This window comes from Anomaloglossus baeobatrachus, chromosome 3, assembly GCF_048569485.1.
Source record: "Anomaloglossus baeobatrachus isolate aAnoBae1 chromosome 3, aAnoBae1.hap1, whole genome shotgun sequence".
Lineage (NCBI taxonomy): Eukaryota > Metazoa > Chordata > Amphibia > Anura > Aromobatidae > Anomaloglossus > Anomaloglossus baeobatrachus.
This window is the reverse complement of record NC_134355.1, coordinates 605,587,084-605,610,759: the sequence shown is the minus strand read 5'-3', so window position 1 is coordinate 605,610,759 and position 23,676 is coordinate 605,587,084. Positions and strand designations below refer to the sequence as shown.

The following is a 23,676-nucleotide window of genomic DNA, read 5'->3' as shown; positions in this document are numbered from 1 at the left end:
GAATTCCACAAAAAATGATGCACCATAGGTCGTCTATCATTGCTTTAAAACATTCAGCCAGCAAGAGTGTAGAAGATGATGTGCAATGAAGTCAGGGTATAATCACTGTGTTGAATTCCTGTTGTGTTGAAACTTTTGATTTCATCCATGTTTTTCTCTGCAGCTAAACGTTACTGTAAGAACTCCAGCCCAACAAGCAGCACAACGAGCAGCTATGCCCCCAGCAGCAGCAGTAGCAATATGAGTTGTGGTGGAGGCAGCAGCGCCAGCAGTACGTGTAGCAAAAGCAGCTTCGATTACTCCCATGATATGGAAGCCGCACACATGGCTGCCACCGCAATCCTCAACCTATCGACTCGCTGCAGGGAGATGCCGCAAAACCTCTCTACCAAACCTCAAGATCTCTGCAACAGGGTAAATAAGATTCATTTGTGCACCCACTGTAAACTCGCAGTCAGCATACAATCAATACTTGCTTTTTAAGGGTAAACGCTTTTATTATTATTATATTATTATTTATTATTATTATAGCGCCATTCATTCCATGGTGCTTTACATGTGAAAAAAGGTGCATACATAAGCAAGTACAATAAACATGAACAATATAGGGCACAGACTGATACAGGAGGAGAAGACCCTGCCCACAAGGGCTCACAGTCTGCAAGGGATAGGTGAGGGCATGTGAGGACAAAGCTGGTCAAGCAGCATTATAGTGGACTGAGGGTTACTGCAGGTTGTAGGCTTGTCTGAATAGGTGGGTCTTCAGGTTCCTTTTGAAGGTTTCCACAGTAAATGAGAGTCTGATATGTTGTGGTAGAGAGTTCCAGAGTATGGGGGAGGCACAATAGAAATCTTGTACGCCATTGTGGGAAGAAGAGATAAGAGGGGAGTAGAGAAGGAGATCTTGTGAGGATCGGAGGTTGTGTTCAGGTAAGTACCGGGAGCTTAGGTCACAGATGTATGGACAAGACAGGTTGTGGATGGCTTTGTATGACATGGTTAGTGATTTGAAACACAGTCTTTGGGCAATCAGAAGCCAGTGAAGAGATTGGCAGAGAGAAGAGGCTGGGGAATAGCGAGGGGACAGGCGGATTAGTCGGGCAGCAGAATTTAGGATAGATTGGAGGGGAGCAAGAGTGTTAGAAGGGAGGCCAGAGAGCATGAGGTTGCAGTAGTCGAATCGGGAGATAATAAGGGCATGCACTAGGGGGTTTGCAGATTCTTGGTCAAGTAATGTACAGATCTGGGAAATATTTTTGAGTTGGAGTCGGCAGGAGGTGAAAAGGGTTTGGATATGTAGCTTTAAGTAGAGAGCAGAGTCAAGGGTTATCCCCAGGCAGCGAGCACGCGGGACTGGGGAGAGTGAGCAGCCATTTACTTTGATGGATAGGTCAGGTGGGGTGGTAGAGTGAGGTGTGGGAAAGATGATGAATTCTGTTTTGGCCATGTTCAGTTTTATAAATCGAGCATAAAAGAAGGATGAAATAGCAGACAGACATTGTGGGATTTTGATTAGTAAGAAGGTGATATCAGGTCCAGAGAGGAGCTGATGTTAACTTCTCTTTTTTTAACTAATATTGCATTATTATGTTGAAAAGTATGTATTATCGTGAAAACTACTCTTTACAAACTACTAAAGACAGTTATTTCCATCAAAAGTAGATGTGAATCGATTTGCATGACCTGGTCCAATGGAAATAACAATAATCTGAGTTTGCTAGATGGGAGCCCTGAGAACCAGTCCTATCTGATGACATTCACAACTCTTCTTTTGATTTGATTTTGGTTAGCCAGACTGGTGAACCTTCATCGTTGTTACATATTGAACATGGGACGTAACTCTAAGCCAGCTAATCAAAAGAAGAGCTATGGATGTGTTCAGGAAAAAAGCAGTTCTCATGGCTTCTGTCCAATACCCAAAGATTACCATCATGACCGGGTCATGCAAATCAATTCGAACACTAATTATAAGATGTGCTAGTACCCTTGATGATCACCTAAATGAGGAGGAAGAAGTCCTTTTTACTTTTTTGTGTCACCAAAATTCACTTGCATTGCAGGGAACTACACAATAATTCCATTCAAGAGCAGTAGGCCTGCACTTCAGTTTTATACACAGCATGGATGGACTTTGGTGGTACTGATTCTAAGGATCAGTGGAACCACCACCAATTGGGAAATATGGGACAGTCGTCCTACAAACTGGACCTTAAAAGGGTAGTTCTTACCACAATCTCGCCCAAAATGGGTGCCTGGACCATTTATGGGGATTTTACACTTATTTCTGGGGTGATTTCCAGAATTTTGTGTTGTAAATGTAGGTAAGTATATAATTTAGTTAATTTTCGCCTAAAAGATATCCACCAAACCAAATGTTTAAAGGTTGTTTTTTGGTTTACAATGTAAATATGATAACAGTTTTTTTTTTTTGTTTTAATATCTTACTTCAATGCTGAGATTTTATCATGTTTGTAGATTTAGGACCACAGCTGGAGAATGCATAACAGAGAGAGTAGTTCAGTGGTAAAACTACAGGGGTCGCAGTAGTCTCACATACAACAGGCCCACTGCACACATAGCGGTATAATGGGAGGAGGTTTGCCGGACAGCCACTTCCTCCAAAACAGGAAAGGGATCCTTCCTACCAGTGAGGGACATATACTGAGAATTACTGGGTACCATCATCAACCCTCTTCTTTCTCCCTCAATCTCAATAACCAGCTAATACCAGTAATTTCCCATTTCCTTGGGGACCCCTAAGAGTTCAGACCAATATTACAAGCTCCTTCTCTGTGGTTGATGTAGCTATCTATTTCCTAGACTGAGGATTCCCTGAGGATTTAGGCTTAATACTGCAAAAATAGTACACTGAAACATTTCATGAATATAAATAAATCACAGAAAAAAAATCAGCCATACTTACCAATACCATATCCAGGCACAAATGCACAACAGGATGCATCAGGCCCCCATGACATAGACTGGGGCAGCAAAGGTGCAAAAGACTAATGAAACAACCATTTACTAACCCATCATATATCAGGGGGATGGTTGTCAAGTATTCCAAATGCACAAAGTAATGCATAGGGGACAATTCACACCATTACACCAGATTCATCACTGTCCATATACAGTTAGGTCCAGAAATATTTGGACAGTGACACAATTTTCGCGAGTTGGGCTCTGCATGCCACCACATTGGATTTGAAATGAAACCTCTACAACAGAATTCAAGTGCAGATTGTAACGTTTAATTTGAAGGTTTGAACAAAAATATCTGATAGAAATTGTAGGAATTGTACACATTTCTTTACAAACACTCCACATTTTAGGAGGTCAAAAGTAATTGGACAAATAAACCAAACCCAAACAAAATATTTTTATTTTCAATATTTTGTTGCGAATCCTTTGGAGGCAATCACTGCCTTAAGTCTGGAACCCATGGACATCACCAAACGCTAGGTTTCCTCCTTCTTAATGCTTTGCCAGGCCTTTACAGCCGCAGCCTTCAGGTCTTGCTTGCTTGTGGGTCTTTCCGTCTTAAGTCTGGATTTGAGCAAGTGAAATGCATGCTCAATTGGGTTAAGATCTGGTGATTGACTTGGCCATTGTAGAATGTTCCACTTTTTTGCACTCATGAACTCCTGGGTAGCTTTGGCTGTATGCTTGGGGTCATTGTCCATCTGTACTATGAAGCGCCGTCCGATCAACTTTGCGGCATTTGGCTGAATCTGGGCTGAAAGTATATCCCGGTACACTTCAGAATTCATCCGGCTACTCTTGTCTGCTGTTATGTCATCAATAAGCACAAGTGACCCAGTGCCATTGAAAGCCATGCATGCCCATGCCATCACGTTGCCTCCACCATGTTTTACAGAGGATGTGGTGTGCCTTGGATCATGTGCCGTTCCCTTTCTTCTCCAAACTTTTTTCTTCCCATCATTCTGGTACAGGTTGATCTTTGTCTCATCTGTCCATAGAATACTTTTCCAGAACTGAGCTGGCTTCATGAGGTGTTTTTCAGCAAATTTAACTCTGGCCTGTCTATTTTTGGAATTGATGAATGGTTTGCATCTAGATGTGAACCCTTTGTATTTACTTTCATGGAGTCTTCTCTTTACTGTTGACTTAGAGACAGATACACCTACTTCACTGAGAGTGTTCTGGACTTCAGTTGATATTGTGAACGGGTTCTTCTTCACCAAAGAAAGTATGCGGCGATCATCCACCACTGTTGTCATCCGTGGACGCTCAGGCCTTTTTGAGTTCCCAAGCTCATCAGTCAATTCTTTTTTTCTCAGAATGTACCCGACTGTTGATTTTGCTACTCCAAGCATGTCTGCTATCTCTCTGATGGATTTTTTCTTTTTTTTCAGCCTCAGGATGTTCTGCTTCACCTCAATTGAGAGTTCCTTAGACCGCATGTTGTCTGGTCACAGCAACAGCTTCCAAATGCAAAACCACACACCTGTAATCAACCCCAGACCTTTTAACTACTTCATTGATTACAGGTTAACGAGGGAGACGCCTTCAGAGTTAATTGCAGCCCTTAGAGTCTCTTGTCCAATTACTTTTGGTCCCTTTAAAAAGAGGAGGCTATGCATTACAGAGCTATGATTCCTAAACCCTTTCTCCGATTTGGATGTGAAAACTCTCATATTGCAGCTAGGAGTGTGCACTTTCAGCCCATATTATATATATAATTGTATTTCTGAACATGTTTTTGTAAACAGCTAAAATAACAAAACTTGTGTCACTGTCCAAATATTTCTGGACCTAACTGTAACATCATCCTGTTAGTAACACCCCTATTATACACCTCTTAATGAATCAGGAGCATTTAACGGGTAGCGAGCACTGCCGTGCATCACGCCAGGAATCTTACTCAAGTTCTTGACTGAAGTTAGATTTCTGGTGTAAGGCACACTAACGCTCATAATGAATTAGACAATCTTTGGTATCACACCTCCACCGTGCCCTATGTCATGCTCCTGGCTCTACCCATTTGGTGAATCTCGGAGAAACTGGGGTGAAAACGCCAAAAGATGCAACATTTTTTTCCAACTCCGAGTTGCCAAAAAATGTTGCGAATTTTCAAAGTGGGTTAGGAAAGAATTCTGACTAAGCTGCTCTGACGAATTTTGGTCTATGTGGTGTTTTTTTACCAATGCATTTTTATTGAGGATATTGACAGATTATATTCTTATTTCATAAAGCATAACAAATGTATTAATGTAAACCTTAATTAAAGGAAATATTTGGGTGCAGACAAACAAGGGGACAGGAAAATGAGGGAATCGGTGGTAAGAGGGAAAACCCAACATTAAAGGGGGCTTTACACGCTACGATATCGTTAATGTTTTATCGTTGGGGTCACGTTGTTAGTGACGCACATCCGGCGTCATTAACGATATCGCAGCGTGTGATACTTACCAGCGACCTTAAGCGACCTCAAAAATGGTGACAATCGTTCACCATGGAAAGGTCGTCCCAAACTCAAAAATCGGTAAGGGTTGTTTATCCATGTTGTTCATCGCTCATGCGGCAGCACACATCGCTGTGTGTGACACCGCAGGAGCGAGGAAAGTCTCCTTACCTGCTGCCGGCCACAATGCGGAAGGAAGGAGGTGGGCGGGATGTTACTTCCCGCTCATCTCTGCCCCTCCGCTTTGATTGGCCGGCCGCTTAGTGACGTCGCGGTGACGACAAACGTCCCTCCCCCTTGAGGGAGGGATTGTTCGGCAGTCACAGTGACGACGCCGACCAGGTAAGTACGTGTGATGCTGCCATAGCGATCATGTTCACTGCGGCAGCGATCACACGATATAGAATGTGCGACGGGGGCGGGTACTTACACGCTCGATATCGCTAGAAATTGCTAGCAATATCGCTACCGTGTAAAGCTCCCTTAAGGTTCAGATCTAATTGAATATTAATGCTACCTGGAGAAACAGGGGAAGCAGTGGTTTGTAGATAAAATGGTGGCATGGCAAAAGGAGTTTGACCAACGTATTCCACCAAGGAGAGACAAATGTTTTCAAACCTGAGCACTATCCATAAGTATGACTGATAACTTTTCATTAATCATGTACCGTAACAGGCTTCTTTTAGCTCAGAGAGGAGAGGTCAAGGTTCAATTTATTTCCAGGCTGAGGCTATGCTCTGTTTGGGTACAAGAAAAATAAAGGAGATGATAGCTTGGAAGTCTTTGGGGTTCCTAGGAATACATTTATTTAGTAATACTTTCCGAGGGTTCTTGTTGAGGTTATAGTCAGTGACTGAATTAGAAAGTATACGCTGATCCAAAGTTTACGAACTATGGGGCATAACCACCACTTTGATACATATTGTCGATGGAGTTTCCACCTCTAACATAATTGGTGGAATAATTAGGAACTGCTTTGACCACTTTAGCTGGGGTTAGGTACCACCTGGTCAACACTTTATAAATTATTTAAAGCATTAAAGTTTTCTGTATTCCTCCAGTAGAGGATGACAAAATTTGAGACCATTCTGAGTCAGCTAAAGTGGAGCCAATGTCGCCTTCCCAGTGGAAGCTATAGGTTAAATTGCGCGTATGTGAGTAGAAATTTATAGGAGCGTTGAGTAGTAAAATGGTGCCAGGAGCGTGCGGGTTTTGTCGGCATCTATGCTCAAATGGTGTGAATGTTTACAGTGGGGCAGAGTTCCTTAACATTGTTGAAATAAAATGTTTAAATTGCAGATAACCCAATATTTCTTTAGAGGGGTCATTACATTATCTTGAAGGACTGTAAGGGGGATAATGCCATCAACATTAAATAGGTGGTGAAAGCTGGTGATTAATAATGCACCTAGGACGGAGTAATCCTATAGCTGCGTATACATTAAATGGAAGTAAACTCGAGACTACAGAACAGGAGAAGGACTCTCATTACAAATAAGCTGAGCAGCATCACTCAATGTCAGGCAGCAGCTGCAAAAGCAAACAAGATTCTAGGGTGTATAAAAAGAGAGATTAGATCCCGGGATCCCCATATATTGTTACCCCTCTATAAATCACTTGTAAGGCCACATCTGGAATATGGGATCCAGTTTTGGGCTCCACATTTTAAAAAGGACATTCAGAAGTTAGAGTCAGTTCAAAGGCGGGCAACTAGACTACTACAAGGAATGGAAGGCCTCACATATGGTGACAGGTTGAAAAAATTAGATATGTTTAGCTTAGAAAAAAGACGTCTAAGAGGAGATCTCATTTATATGTATAAATACATGAGTGGTCAATATAAAGGACTGGCACATAACTTATTTCTTCCAAAGACAGTACTAAGGACCAGGGGCTACTCACTGCGAGTGGAAGAAAAGCAATTCCAACAGCTAAATAGGAAAGGGTTCTTTACAGTTAGAGCAGTCAGACTGTGGAATGCCGACCACAAGAGATAGTAATGGCTGACACTATAACAGCTTTTAAAAAAGGGCTGGATGATTTCCTCAGTACACACAACATTGTTAGTTATAAATGACTTAGTGACAAAATGTAGAACTGGTGGAGGAAGGTTGAACTAGGTCTTTTTTCAACCTAAGTAACTATGTAACTATGATTCCCGCTACGTTCGAAGAGTGGAAAAGTAACACAGATTTGTTGCCTGGCAAAAATTGTTGGTTACCTCACAAGGGGGCTATGGGCTGATAGGGAGAGACAAAATTAGAGGAATACAGTATTTCCAGGAGTCCTAAATTTTAAGCAGGTGTGATATGATTGGGTTCATTATTTGCCTGCATCTGGCAGGGATGAGCCATAACAAGGCATCAAGAGTCCAAGCGTAGCATTCTGGTCTTCCAAGGAAAGTCACAGAGGAGGTCCAGGGTAGGCATGATATGAAATTAATTGAGATAACTGAGTGGCTTGATAGTATTTGTCAAGATTGGGAGCTCCCAGTCCTACTTTCAGGTAATGACGATACAATACGATATGATACGATACGATACACTTTATTGATCCCGTGGGAAATTATGGAATAGTAGTATATATTGTAGTATATATTATAGTATAGTATATATTGTAGTATATATTGTATAGTAGTATATACTGTATAGTAGTAAATATTGTCGATATAGTGTAGCTCTCTAGGGAGACCGACCTTGAAAAAATGATATTAACTAAGCATTGGGTTATTTTAAGATAGTGAGAGAGATAAATATTGTTAATAATCTGTGTATTACCAGTCTCTGTCCCATCTCACTATCTTAAATTAACCCAACATTTGATTGATAAGTAAAGTAGTTTGGGTAGAAGGTCCTGTATGCGGCCCAACCAGGAACAGTTTAGCTTTCCCAAAATTGGAGTACTGAGTGTGGCTTCTGGAGAATTTAGGGGTAGTTTACAAAAAAAGGAAATCTATATTACTCGTTCGTCTCACTCCTAAGAATTCGAGGTGACTTGTCACCCACTGAAAAAGAAAATTGTCTTTAAGTTGTAAAATGGTGGTGGCATGGAGGGAAATAATCATAGCTTGGGATTTTGTTTGGACCCAAAACTTGTTGAAAACATTGGTGTGACTGGAATTGTGGTCTATGTTTATAGACACTTACCCACTCTGTGCAAATTAAGTGGCATTACCGGTTGCTCTGGGGTCGTCTTGATAGCACAAATGTGTTGATGTTACTATGACAACCTCAGAGCAAGCACAACATTTACATTACTGAAAATAGCGTAAGGCTAGGTTCGCACACTGCGTCTTTTTGACGCTGCGTTTTTGGCCTCTAAAAATGCACAAAAACGCACCTGCGTCGAAAAAACGCATCAAAAAACGCATGCGTTTTTGCCGCGATTTGGTGCGTTTGTGGCTGCGTTTTGCTGCGTTTTTGATCTCTGCGTTTTCCTGCGTTTTTCCAATGCATTGCATGGGGGGAAAACGCAGAAAAACGCAGGAAAGAACTGACATGTCCATTTTTTTTTTTAACTCAAAAACGCAGGTAAAAAAACCAGATGTGTGCGGACAGCAAAAATGAAAACTCTTAGACTTTGCTGGGGAAGCTAAGTCCTGCAGTTTTGAGGCCAAAAACGCACCCGAAAAACGCGCAAAAACGCCGCGAAAAACGGACTGTGCGCACATAGCCTAAGGAGAAAAAACTATTTTGATCTACCATCAACTACAGCTTTGAAATACTAGTTATAATGCTGTATATTGTGTGAAAAGAGAAGAAAAGCTGAAATGATAAAGTAATGTATCTATAAAATGTTGTATGGAACAAATAAATGAACTTTGTTGACGTTGGAGATACATTTTATCTCTACTTTAAGTTGAATGTTTCCTCTTCCGCAATCTCGTAACTGTGTCTTTTGTCTTCATACTTTTTATGATTGAAAAGATTAGCGTGTAGATGTTAGTTACAACTCAGAATAACGTCAGGCAGTAAATTATTTCTTTTTAGAGTGCTGTTGAGTGATACTTAGGCTTTGTTGTTGTACAGCACCTATGTAAAGGTGACCTTCATGGAACCACATTTATTACAGGGACTAAAACGATATAGAGCCTTAAAGCGCACCAATCACCAGGATTTTCCTATATAACCTAAATTTAGTGCTATCCTGGCACTATCATTCTGATTGTATACATACCTATAGTTGTCAGCTAGGATGTATAGGTTTTGAAACACAAACAAGTAAAGGTTCTAAAATGAGCAGCTTTTTGAGTGGCAGCAGCTGCCGATCAGCTGATAACTTGGGTGGGTATTCATAGTGATTCCCACCCCCTACTTGTCCATCATCCCCCTGTTATTTATGCTAATATGCTAATAAGGATTCTATTACAGAATCATTTTACTAAGTGGCTAGAAGGACCTGTGCTGATGTCATACCCATGTGACCAGAAGGGGCGGGGCCTCGGCCGACAGAGAAATAATGTTGCTTCCTGGTGTCAGCTATGTTAGTTGTGGCCCTACCCCTTCTGGTCACATGGGAATGACATCTGAACAGTTCCTTCTAGTCACTTAGTAAAATTATTCTATAATAGAATTAGCATAAATAACAGACAGGGGGAGGAACAACAGGCAGGGGGGCAGGAATAACTATGAAAACCCACTCCAGCTATCAGCTGATCGGCAGCTGCTGCCACTCAAAAAGCTGCTTATTTTACAAACTTTACTTGCTTGTGTTTCAAAACCTATACATCCTAGCTGACAGCTAAAGGTATTTATAGAATCAGCCTGATAGCACCAGTATAGCACTGACTTTAGGTTAAATAAGAAACTCCTGGTGATTGGTGTACTTTAAATAAGCAATGGAGATTGCATAACTGTTAGTTGGATGAGTCTACTGCTAAACCATCACATAAGTATTTTGAATGCATCCACTCTGTTTATTGATGAACAAATAATACCTTTCTCGATTCAAAAACTGAAAATTAATCTATGACTACCGTAATCTTCGATATGCTACTTAAAACTTTATATGCTTAGGTGAGTGCAGTAAGTACCTTAGGTTTCAGTCATAGGGGTGGCACTTTTGCTGGGATTTGTCATTGTCACTCAAGTTCAGGCATGATACTTTTTTGAACTGAGTAACGCCCCCAGCATTGTAACTGATTACCACAGGTCCTTCACCAGCACTTCTCTGCTGAGCTCCACCCATTACAGTCACATGATCATGACATCAGCACAGGTCCTGTACAACCACTTCAGTTGTGGCTAAATCTCAGTGGCTAGAAGGACCTTGGGCATGACCACCTTGGTTAGTGGGCATGGCCGGCTTGGTTGGTGGGCATGTTGATATTTCCTCCCACTCACTGTAATGATGCAAGGGGGGCTTTACCCTCTTCATCTGGGGGTCATACCCTGAGGCCCTGCTTCTATTATAAACAACTCCATGACCACTTGGATTTAAAAAATAATTTTACTTCCTGGTATTAGCTATGTTAGTGAAGGACCTGTGCTGATGTCAAAATCATGTGATCGTAATGGATGGAGTTCAGCAAAGAAGTTATGTCCCTGTCTAGATTTAAAGTTAAAGGAGTTTTCCCAACTTTGTATGTTATCCTCTATCCATAGGGGATCCACTGGAGTCCAACCATTGGGTCTCCCAAAGATCCTGAGTACAGGGCTTCAGAACACAAGATCAGAACTCTGAAGAGCCTCATGTTCAATGGAGTGGATGTGCACATGGCTGACCACTATTCTGTTCATTGTCTATGGGACAACACATGGCTATTTCCGACATACCCATTGACAATGAGAGGAGCACAGGCTGAAAATGCACACCTCCACTTCATTCAACATGGGGTTCTGCAGATCCCCGTTTTCAGCTTTACGGAGCTCGGATCTTCAGATAGCTGAGGTACCAATGGTTGGAGCCCCAGCATTCAGCAAGGTTTCCCCTATCTCAGAAATATGGGATATTTTGAAATTTTGGAAATCCCCTTTAAATAATAGCATTATGATTGTCTGCAATTACCATTATAAACTTATTGCATACAGTTTATCTTTTGGCACCACAGCCAGATTACAGGATTTTACCCAACATTTTTAATCCTTGTACAGGTATCTGGATTTAATGGGACCCTTTGGTTGGGGCTATAGACTCAACTGCTGACCGATGATGCAGGTTGGCAGGAGTTGTCAGTGGACAGATCAGAAGGAGGAACGCAGTCAATATATAAAATCAAAACATGGAAGAGTAGTCAGGGAACAGACTATGGTCTTTAATAGGAAAAAGCACAAGAACAAAAGGAGCAGAATTCTAGCAATGTAAACCAAGCAAATAGGAAGTCTTCCAGTAGTAATCTTAGCATATTAGTAGGTTGTACTGATGTACAATTGACCAAGGCAAGGAGCTGGCCAACTGGACAGCACATCCCGACTGGACAGCACATGCCGACTGGACAGCACATGCCGACTGGACAGCACATGCCGACTGGACAGCACATGCCGACTGGACAGCACTACAATTCCCAGCCACCCCTGTTTCAGCTACTGGATAAAACTTGATCCGCCCAGAGCTTCAGGTCCCTTATCCTCCCCCACTGTCACAGAATGAATAATTTGTGCCGGGAGTCGACATTGCAAGAGATGTAACACATTTACTGTGGAATAAAGAATGATTGGGCTTTAATATGTGGTTCAGAACATATGCAAACTTATTTTGATAAATTCCAAATATAAATATACATAGTTTGAAAGTTTGTTTTGTGTCACTATATTCTGAGGCCAAAAACATTTTATTAATCTGTCAAAAGAACTGGTTAAAGTTTTTTCTTTCTTTTTGGGGGGATTGGAGGAGGTCGTAGAGCTTTAGTTTTTGTTAGTACCAGTCAATTGCTAAAGACTTGACGAAGGTAAAAAGGTAGTTTTTATTTTACTTAATTTATATTAGTTTTCAGTTTCATTGGGGGCCGAGAACATCCAGTATCTTGGGTAATACACATCAGTGCACCTCTAGCATATTCTTAACAGCCACTCTACTAAGCCCTGCCTCAGATTTGGAGGCAAAAGATCAGCGAACCCAAACGGTAAAGTGCGGGATTCGTACCTGACATCTACTTTTAAAAAACTCAGTGTCCAATTTTTGAGCTTGGATGCTGTACGTATGCTAACGGGGTGGTCGGCTATGCTTCATACTTGGCCCAGTGCGAGCCGCTTGCAGTCTCTGAATGGCTCACACTGGAGGTAAAAACAACATTTTTGGATGTAGTGTGTACCAAAAAAATACAAAATACCCTGCAATCCCTTCCTCAGAAATGCTTTGTTTATGGCTAGCTGTATGTAACCAGAGACAAACTGCTGAATCAGTGGGGTTCGGGCTCCGGGATCAAATTCAGGCCAAGTCCGGGTTCCAAACTGAACTTTAAAGTCCGGCTGAACCCGGAGAACCCGAACTTCCATGGGTCCGCTCATCTCATCTATTGGAGGCCATTGACTTTTAGAGTGGTCAATCTCAAAGAAATTTTCTTTTTTTTTTCCTCGTAAATGGCTAAATTATTTATGCATTTCAATTTCAGTACACATTTTGCATTGTTTTGTAACATACTGGATCTTTTTTTCCTTGCATATTCAACTTTGAGAGAAGGTAAAAAAAAAAAAAAGAAACTCTCCCATTGGAGCATCAAAATTTGTTCATTGATGGATTTTCAGTAACCCATTCTGTAATCAGAAGTAGAGGCTAAAAAAAAAACAAATCATGAAAAAATGTTAATGAAATCAAATTGCAAAAACGAATTTTGATAAAAAAAAATACATGCATTTAAAAGGGTTATAAACCTGCTAATTCTGTCCTGCGACAATACAGTCATATGAAAAAGTTTGGGCACCCCTATTAATGTTAACCTTTTTTCTTTATAACAATTTGGGTTTTTGCAACAGCTATTTCAGTTTCATATATCTAATAACTGATGGACTGAGTAATATTTCTGGATTGAAATGAGGTTTATTGTACTAACAGAAAATGTGCAATCCGCATTTAAACAAAATTTGACCGGTGCATAAGTATGGGCACCCTTATCAATTTCTTGATTTGAACACTCCTAACTACTTCTTACAGACTTACTTAAGCACTACATTGGTTTTGTAACCTCATTGAGCTTTGAACTTCATAGGCAGGTGTATCCAATCATGAGAAAAGGTATTTAAGGTGGCCACTTGCAAGTTGTATTTGAATGAAAAATGGAGGGGAACCAGACTGCTTATGAGTGGCATGCAACAATGAAAAAGTAAAAAGTGTAATATTCACAAATTCATTCCTACTGTAACAATTCAATGAGATTTTTGGCAAATAATTGATCAATGATTTGAGCCCCCCTGCCCCGTCACGGAAAATCTCTATAAGGGGGGTCCCTACACTACAGTTATAATATACATACGTACCATAAGGTCTCGTGTAATGCGCAGGACCATATGAGAACATGACCTACCTGAGAAGTGTCAGAACAGCTCCCATGCTGCAAGGGCTGACAACTGCGAGTAGAAGGGCAGTCCAGGTGCCAGTGTGTGCAGCAGAACCACACACACCAGCACAATGTCAGAACTAGCCCCCACAGTGTCAGACCAGCAGACATGGATGAAGGGCGGAACAGCCCCAGGCAGGTGGTGCTTAAGTAATGATGCCTATGGAACAGGAGGCGGTGGCTGTATGTGAACAGGCACCAACATAAATTTTGATGGCAACAGAAGGAATTTGCAAACCACACTGGGCGTGCACGGCATGGTGGCGGTCAACCACCTGACCAGTAAACGAAAAATGGAGGGGAGCCAGACTGCTTATGAGTGGCATGCAACAATGAAAAAGTAAAAAGTGTAATATTCATAAATTCATTCCTACTGTAACAATTCAATGAGATTTTTGGCAAATAATTGATCAATGATTTGAGCCCCCCTGCCCCGTCACGGCAAATCTCTATAAGGGGGGTCCCTACACTACAGTTATAATATACATACGTACCATAAGGTCTCGTGTAGTGCGCAGGACCATATGAGAACATCACCTACCTGAGAAGTGTCAGAACCGCTCCCATGCTGCAAGGGCTGACAACTGCGAGTAGAAGGGCAGTCCAGGTGCCAGTGTGTGCAGCAGAACCACACACACCAGCACAATGTCAGAACTAGCCCCCACAGTGCCAGACCAGCAAACATGGATGAAGGGCGGAACAACCCCAGGCAGGTGGTGCTTAAGTAATGATGCCTATGGAACAGGAGGCGGTGGCGGTATGTGAACAGGCACCAACATAAATTTTGATGGCAACAGAAGGAATTTGCAAACCACACTGGGCGTGCACGGCATGGTGGCGGTCGACCACCTGACCAGTAAACGAAAAATGGAGGGGAGCTAGCACTGCTTATGAGTGGCATGCAACAATGAAAAAGTAAAAAGTGTAATATTCACAAATTCATTCCTACTGTAACAATTCAATGAGATTTTTGGCAAATAATTGATCAATGATTTTAGCCCCCCCTGCCCCGTCACGGCAAATCTCTTACAGTAGGAATGAATTTGTGAATATTACACTTTTTACTTTTTCATTGTTGCATGCCACTCATAAGCAGTGCTGGCTCCCCTCCATTTTTCGTTTACTGGTCAGGTGGTTGACCGCCACCATGCCGTGCACGCCCAGTGTGGTTTGCAAATTCCTTCTGTTGCCATCAAAATTTATGTTGGTGCCTGTTCACATACAGCCACCGCCTCCTGTTCCATAGGCATTATTACTTAAGCACCACCTGCCTGGGGCTGTTCCGCCCTTCATCCATGTCTGCTGGTCTGACACTGTGGGGGCTAGTTCTGACATTGTGCTGGTGTGTGTGGTTCTGCCGCGCGCACCGGCACCTGGACTGCCCTTCTACTCGCAGTTGTCAGCCCTTGCAGCATGGGAGCGGTTCTGACACTTTTCAGGTAGGTGATGTTCTCATATGGTCCTGCGCATTACACGAGACCTTATGGTACGTATGTATATTATAACTGTAGTGTAGGGACCCCCCTTATAGAGATTTGCCGTGACGGGGCAGGGGGGCTCAAATCATTGATCAATTATTTGCCAAAAATCTCATTGAATTGTTACAGTAGGAATGAATTTGTGAATATTACACTTTTTACTTTTTCATTGTTGCATGCCACTCATAAGCAGTCTGGCTCCCCTCCATTTTTCGTTGTATTTGAATCTCCTATGAAGAGTGGCATCATGGGCTCCTCAAAACAACTCTCAAATGATCTGAAAACAAAGATTATTCAACATAGTTGTTCAGGGGAAGGATACAAAAAGTTGTCTCAGAGATTTAAACTGTGAGTTTCCACTGTGAGGAACATAGTAAGGAAATGGAACACAGGTACAGTTCTTGTTAAGCCCAGAAGTGGCAGGCCAAGAAAAATATCAGAAAGGCAGAGAAGAGGAATGGTGAGAACAGTCAAGGACATTCCACAGACCACCTCCAAAGACCTGCAGCATCATCTTGCTGCAGATGGTGTCAATGTACATTGGTCAACAATACAGCGCACTTTGCACAAGGAGAAGCTGAATGGGAGAGTGATGCGAAAGAAGCCGTTTCTGCAAGCACGCCACAAACAGAGTCTCCTGAGGTATGCAAAAGCACATTTGGACAAACCAGTTACATTGTGGAAGAAGGTCCTGTGGACTGATGAAACAAAGATTGAGTTGTTTGTCATACAAAAAGGCGTTATGCATGGAGGCAAAAAAAACATGGCATTCCAAGAAAAGCACTTGCTACCCCCAGTAAAATTTGGTGGAGGTTCCATCATGCTTTGGGGTTGTGTGGCCAATGCCGGCACCGTGAATCTTGTTACAGTTGAGGGTCACATGGATTCAACTCAGTATCAGCAGATTCTTGACAATAATGTGCAAGAATCAGTGACAAAGTTGAAGTTACGCAGGGGATGGATATTTCAGCAAGACAATGATCCAAAACACCGCTCCAAATCTACTCAGGCATTCATGCAGAGGAACAATTACAATGTTCTGGAATGGCCATCCCAGTCCCCAGACCTGAATATCATTGAACATCTGTGGGATGATTTGAAGCGTGCTGTCCATGCTCGGCGACCATCAAACTTAACTGAACTGGAATTGTTTTGTAAACAGGAATGGTCAAATATACTTTTATCCAGGAACTCATTAAAAGCTACAGGAAGCGACTAGAGGCTGTTATTTTTGCAAAAGGAGGATCTACAAAATATTTATGTCATTTTTATGTTGAGGTGCCCATACTTTTGCACCGGTCAAATCTTGTTTAAATGCGGATTGCACATTTTCTGTTAGTACAATAAACCTAATTTCAATCCAGAAATATTACTGAGTCCATCAGTTATTAGATATATGAAACTGAAATAGCTGTTGCAAAAACCCAAATTGTTATAAAGAAAAAAGGTTAACATTAATAGGGGTGCCCAAACCTTTTCATATGACTGTATCTCCTGACTCTGGCTGCAGTTCTTCTGCGTCTTGAGTAATTTTTTATTTTCTGCTCTGCTCAGACGATAGGCATCACTGCTGACATCATGCTGACTGGTAGCGGAGAACTTGCTGTCAATCAATATGACATCTGTAATGTTTCCACATCGATAGGAGCAGAGACAAAGAGAAGGAGCTGCTAAGTCAACATGATGTAACCTCTCCTCTATGTAACCACCTAGATGGAATTGTCAATATTAACTGTAGCATCTAAGGGGTTAAATAGCTAAGATAAGAATTATCACTGATCCTGGATGTTTTGTGATAGCTGGTAGGAGTGGAAAGGTTTAATTGCCGCACTGCTGTGGAATAAAATGCATGCTTTATCTTCAAGATGGGACTTTCTGCATTTCAGAGTTATCCTCCTTCATCAGGATCATCACATTTAAATGTGATGATCACAGTGAAGGTGTTGAGATGATGATGAGACTCAAGCAGTCTCTCGGGATCTGACTGCTGTTCAAATTATAATGTCATGAGTGCACTTCGAAAAGTAAATAACAGACACTTTATCAGTTATGAACCTTCTCCATGACAGATGCTTACCAACTGAACTTTATTCTTACACAAAGCCTTTATAGGACCAGGAAGTAAAGGGTGTAGACAAAAGTATAGTCCAATCAAGTATCGCAGGTCGGGGCTTCAAGACGTATAGGAATTTGCATATTCTCTGCTGGATTGGTCAGTCCAAACTTTAGGAATTCTCCTTTGTTCATCATCTTGAGTGTAGACAGGATGTGGCAGCCATATTCAAGTTACATGTGCATATATATATATATATATATTGTATTAAGGAAAAAACACTAAATATGCAATACATATATATATATATATATATATATATATATATATATATATATATATACACACATATATACACAATATATACACATACATACAAATGTACATACATACATACATACATATATATATATATATATATATATATATATATATATATATACATACGTGTTAGTAAGAAACAAAAGCATTCATAAATATGTGTGTTAGGTTACATTGACTAAACTATATATTTGAGTCTATGAAATGGCTGAATTAAGTATTTTTGGTTACTTAATTCTTATCCTCAACAAAGAAGGATCACTCTGAAATGCTAGAATAGAGCATTCATCTTTATTGCACAGCAGCGTGGCAATTAACGCTTTCCACTCCTACAAGCTATCATAAAGTATCCTCCATACTGGGTCTGCAGCAGCTGATTTCCCAATGTTTTTTTTTTCCAGTGGTTGTGTCTGACACAACGCCCCTAGGAGAGCAAAACCTAAATTGTAGGTTCACCGTACCTCACAGATAAGATCCTATTTTGTGCTTTTGTTTCCTCCTATCCAGCATGATCCTGGATGTTAGAATAGTGAGTCCATTGTAATATACAGTAATTTGCTCATGATATAGTCTCAGCTCCAAAACCTTCTCCAACCTAATTCTTTAAAGGGGTTGTGTATTACTTGGGCAACCCATTCTCATTCACCATATGTGCAGCCATAAACATAAAAAAGTCTATACTCGCCTTCGGTTGTGGAGCTGATCCAGTGATGTCAGAACTTGCGTTCCCGGGGCCCACATGATATTGTTATGATACGCGAGCCCTGCTATCAATCAGCTTCCTTCTCCCCACCTTGGTACAGTTAAGTTATTCACAAGAAGTAGGTGGCAACCACAGTGCTCATTTCCTGTTAGTTACTTAAAGAGATGGTTCACTACCCTATAGTAGTGACCACATCTCTGTAAAACTGATAGGGGGGGGCTTTTTCTAAATACCTTGTGTTACCAATTCAACCTCTGAGTGGCGCTATCGCAGTCTGCTCTTCCCCACCCCATCGTGTAACCCCCCCCCCCCCCCGGGCTTCGTGACCTCTTGGATCCGGTGATGTCACATCAACTTCCAGTTGACCTAAAATCACCGCAGCTGGCCCCAGTCTTCCTAAGTGACTAGGCTGTGGGTGGAGTTTCACCACTCTTTACAGCCCAGCATTACAGCCCAGCTGTGACGAGTGGTGGAACTCTGCCCATGTCAGGTCAACTAGAAGTTGACGTGATATCACCGGTTCCCAGAGGTCACGGAGACTGGGGGTCACACGATGGGGATGAGCGGACCGCGATAGCGCCGTTCAGGGGCTGAATTGGCTGATCAAGATATTTAGAAAAAAACACCCCAATCAGCTTTACAAAGATATGGTCACTACTGCCGAGTAGTGAACCACCCCTTCAAATGTCTGATCTTAGGGAGAAGGAAGCCAGCGCTGATCGGTCGCGGTGCTTGTGAGTTATAACAATGTACAACATCGCTGGAACTGCATCGGCACCAGAAGTGAGTATAGGCTTTATATTTTTATGGGGGCACACATGGGTAATGAGAATGAGTTATCCAAGTAGTAGTCAACCCCTTTAACTGTTCGAAGGTGGGCAGAAGGAAGCCAGTGCTGATTGGTCACAGGGCTTGAGTGCCAAAACAATATCACATGAGCCTCGGGAACTCGAGTTTCGATATCACTGGAACCACGCCGGTACCATTGGTGAGTACAGTCTTTGTTACTTTTATGGGGATGCGGATGGGTAAAGAGAAGTGGTTGTCCAAGTAGTGGACAACTCCTTTAAGCCATGCTTTATAACAGCTTAGCTCCCTCCAGTTGGGGATTTGGTGCTCTGTATTAAAAAATAAAAACAGTCTTAATTATTATAATGGAATCAACACAGAATTTTCAACTTAAAAATGATATGGTGATAAAAGATGGATATTCATACAAGCAAGTAAATATTTTATAAATGTTAAAAAGAAATTCACAATACAAACACATATTTCCATTTATTTTATTGACAATCTTATATTTGCATTCTTGGCAAGGCAAGAGATTATTTGTATATTTCTGGTGAGGAATATTAAGGAGAAGATGAAGACTCTAATGTTAAGATGCCCTTACAGTTCTTTTCAATTGGAAAAGACATGGTGCAGAGAAGCTCATTTTTCTCTTTCACATTTTATGCCTGCATGAAAGAACCAAAGCTTTTACATAAGTCTAGGCTGCTGTGTGTGGGCACATTATCACGACTCAATGCAGGAAATCTCCAGGAAGCACATAATCCAATAAAACTTAAAAAAATAAAAAAATAAAAAATCAAAGAAAATAGTGAACAGCTAATTTCACAATATTCATCCATTCCTTTCAGAATCCTGACATTGATGTGGATGAAAATGGGACACTGGACCTTAGCATGAACAAACAGAGACAACGAGATGGTTGCTGCTCCATTCTAACTCCACTGGAACCAATGTCACCACAGCGGCAGGCAGTGATGAATAGCCAGTGTTTCCAAATGCATGAGAGTGATTGCTGGGACTTACCAGTAGACTACACTAAAATGAAACCCAGGCGGATAGATGAAGATGATTCCACAGAGATTAATGTAGGTTTCACCCATTCTTAAGTATAAACTAATCAATATAGCTGTGTACCAATATATCCAAGTAGAGCCATTCCATACATTCCATATGGCAGCTTACGATATGTTTGAGCCGGCAGCAGAGCAATATATTCAGAATAAACAATACATTGCCCAACCGAATAAGGAATGAAGGACAGCAGCAAAAAGTCTCATAATTTAGGTCAACATGAGTTTTAATGGCAACAATGAAATGTAAAAGTTTGGGCACCCCTATTCAAAACAGTTAAGGAAGTTGAAAATTAAATGATCTTTAACACTAGAACTACTGAGGTAGTCATTTTGACTACTTTGCACCATGTATTTCTATATAGGTGTCACAAGTCCAGTAGTTCTAGTGTTAAAAGGCATAAAGTTAAAGATGGCACATTTAATTTGTATTTCAGACCCCAAAAATATATTTTTATCTTTTACATTTTTACATTAACAAAAAAAGGAAAAGCGACAGATGCAAAAGTTTGGGCACCCTGCATGGTTAGTACCTTGTACCACCCCCTTTGGCAAGTATCACAGCTTGTAAATGCTATTTTGTAGCCAGCCAAGAGTCTTTCAATTTTTGTCCAAGGTATTTTCATCCATACTTCCATAAAAAATGCTTCTAGTTCTGTGAGATTCCTGGCTCGTCTTGCATGCACTGCTCTTTTGAGGTCTAGCCACAGATTTTCAATGATATTCAGATCAGGGGACTGTGAAGGCCAATGCAAAACCTTCATCTTGCACCTTTTCACATAGTCTATTGTGGATCTTAATGTGTGTTTAGGATAATTATCCAGTTGTATAAGCCATCCTATTTTCAATTTTAGATTTTTTTACAGACGGTGTTATGTTTTTATCAAGAATTTATTGAAATTTCATTGAATCCATTCTTCCCTCTCCCGTAAAATGTTCCCAGTGCCATTGGCTGCAACACAACTCCAAAGTATGATTAATGCACCCACATGCTTAAGGGTTGGCGAGATATTCTTTCCTGAAATTCTGTGCCCTTTTTTTCTCCACACATATCTTTGATCATTGTGGCCAAAGAGTTCTATTTTAACCTCACCGGCCACAGGACTTGTTTTCAAAATGCATCAGGCTTGTTTAGATGTTCTTCTTCATACTTGTGTTGCTAAATTTTATGGTGAGGACGCAGGAGAGGTTTTCTTCTGATGCTTTTTCCATGAAGACCATGTTTGTATGCACCAAAACTCGACAGCTAAATCTTCCTGAAGGTCTTTTGCAGTGAACTGGGGTTGTGATTTGCCTCTCTTGCAATCCTATTAGCAGCTCTCACAGAAATTTTGCTTAGTCTTCCAGAACGTCTCTTTACCTCCACTGTTCTCGATAACTGCCATTTTTAATTACATTTTGAACTTAGGAAAGGGCAACTTGAAAATGCTTTGCTATCTTCTTATACCCGTCTCCTGCATTGTGTGCCTCCAACATTTTCATTATCAGAGTGCTAGGCAACTGGTTAGAAGAACCCATGGCTGCTGTTTTTTTTGGTACAGGATTAGAGGAGGCTGTTTTTTTTTTTAAAGCTGTGAAATTTGCATCACCTGGCCTTTTCTAACGATGATAGTGAACAAGCCATAACCGTAACAGTCTAACTAAGATCTGAAACCTTGGTCAAAGTTATCTGAGCACACAAATCTCCAAGAGTGCCCAAACGGAGGAAGGGAGGAAGGAAGGAAGGGTGGAAGGAAGGAAGGAACAGAAGTACAAAGTTCAAGGGTGCTTTAATAAACATTCAAATTATCCTTACTCAATAGGACAAGGGATCCAAACCAGGTCCCCACTGATCCCAAGTATAGGATTCTCTATGGGAGTGCCACACATACTGTAGCATTGCCCTTAGCATCTACCATCAGTCCAATAAAGAATGAATGGAGCAGACTTACTCATGCTCTGCAGTGCCCCATTTTACTGGATCACGGGGGTTCCCAGTGCATGGACCGCCATCAATCAATCTTATAGAAAGGGATTATCTTTTATACTTGGTACAACCCCTTTTAAAATTATAAAAAACTAAAGTTTACAAAGTGATTAGGAAAGGAAAGCAGGAAAAAGGGTAACAAAGAAGGAAGAAATCAAAGAGAACGAAGAACAGAATTATTTTTTTGGCTGGTTGTAGCTTTTTTTTGCTGACTACAATGATAACCATCACAAAGAAAATAATTAATCTATAGATACTTTTATTTCATATAAGATTATATTAGAGCTTCTTTTTTATATGCAGTATTGTAAGGCATCTCTTTACATGTGCACCCACTATTTCTGCTTATCCACAGGCAAAGAATCCTCATGCTATGCCCAGATTTAGGATATAACTTTGTGTCTTGTGGGTATATTATTAGGAAATAGCTTTTATAAATCCCATATTCACTGTTATTTAAATGAGCCACTTTACACCACTGGGAACTCCAGTATTCTGTGGTGGTTTTTCCAAGTATAATGTGCAGAATACAAGTGTTTTGTCAATGATGAAATCTCTACCTTGAGATTATTGGTTTTTTTTTACTGGCGGAATTACATTATTCTAGTAGTCTAGTACGTCACCATGTGCTATTTAAAGCACTGATGTCTTCAGACAAAGCATAGAAGAAATGCCATTGGGACCTCCAAGGCACAAGGACCCTGATACAACTACTATCCCTGCACTCCCTACAGGGATACCCCACTCCTACCACACAGTCTGACAGCTCCATAGTAAGGTTATGCTGACATGAGGTTGATAAATTCAAGATTTTCAGTGTAGACTTAAGGCTGCTTTACACGCAGCGACATCACTAGCGATGTTGCTCGTGAAAGCACCCGCCCCTGGCGTTTGTGCGTCATGGGCAAAACGCTGCCCGTGGCGCACAATATTGCTAGTACCCGTCACACATACTTACCTTCCAGCGACGTTGCTGTGGCCAACTAACAACCTCTTTTCTAAGGGGGTGGTTCGTGCGGCGTCACAGCGACGTCACACGGCAGGCGTCTAATAGAAGTGGAGGGGCGGAGAGCAGCCGCATGAAAGTCACGCCCACCTTGTTGCCGGCAGGATGCAGGTACGTTGCTGTTTGTCGTTCCCGGGGTGTCACACGTAGTGATGTGTGCTGCCTCAGGAGCGACGAACAACCTGCGTCCAGAACGAGCAACGATTTTATGGAAATGAATGACGTGTCAACAATAAGGTGAGTATGTTTGATCGTTAGCGGTTGCTCGTACGTGTCACACGCAACGACATCGCTAACGAGGCCGGATGTGCGTCACGAATTCCGTGACCGCAATGACATTTCGTTAGCGATGTCGTTGCGTGTAAAGGGGG

At 41.3% G+C, this 23,676-nt stretch overlaps 1 protein-coding gene across 10 annotated transcripts in view; it reads left to right on the top strand.

Moving 5' to 3' along the window:
• The window catches only part of MYT1L (myelin transcription factor 1 like), a 746,199-nt gene that overhangs the window by 633,625 nt on the left and 88,898 nt on the right, over positions 1–23,676 (top strand). For 9 of the 10 annotated variants that reach the window (XM_075341068.1, XM_075341066.1, XM_075341065.1 and 6 more), the window contains 2 exons: positions 164–414; positions 20,112–20,348. In XM_075341068.1, coding sequence (XP_075197183.1) covers positions 164–414; positions 20,112–20,348 — 488 coding nt within the window. The remainder of the gene's footprint in view (positions 1–163; positions 415–20,111; positions 20,349–23,676) is intronic. The other variant, XM_075341074.1, reaches the window with a different exon arrangement.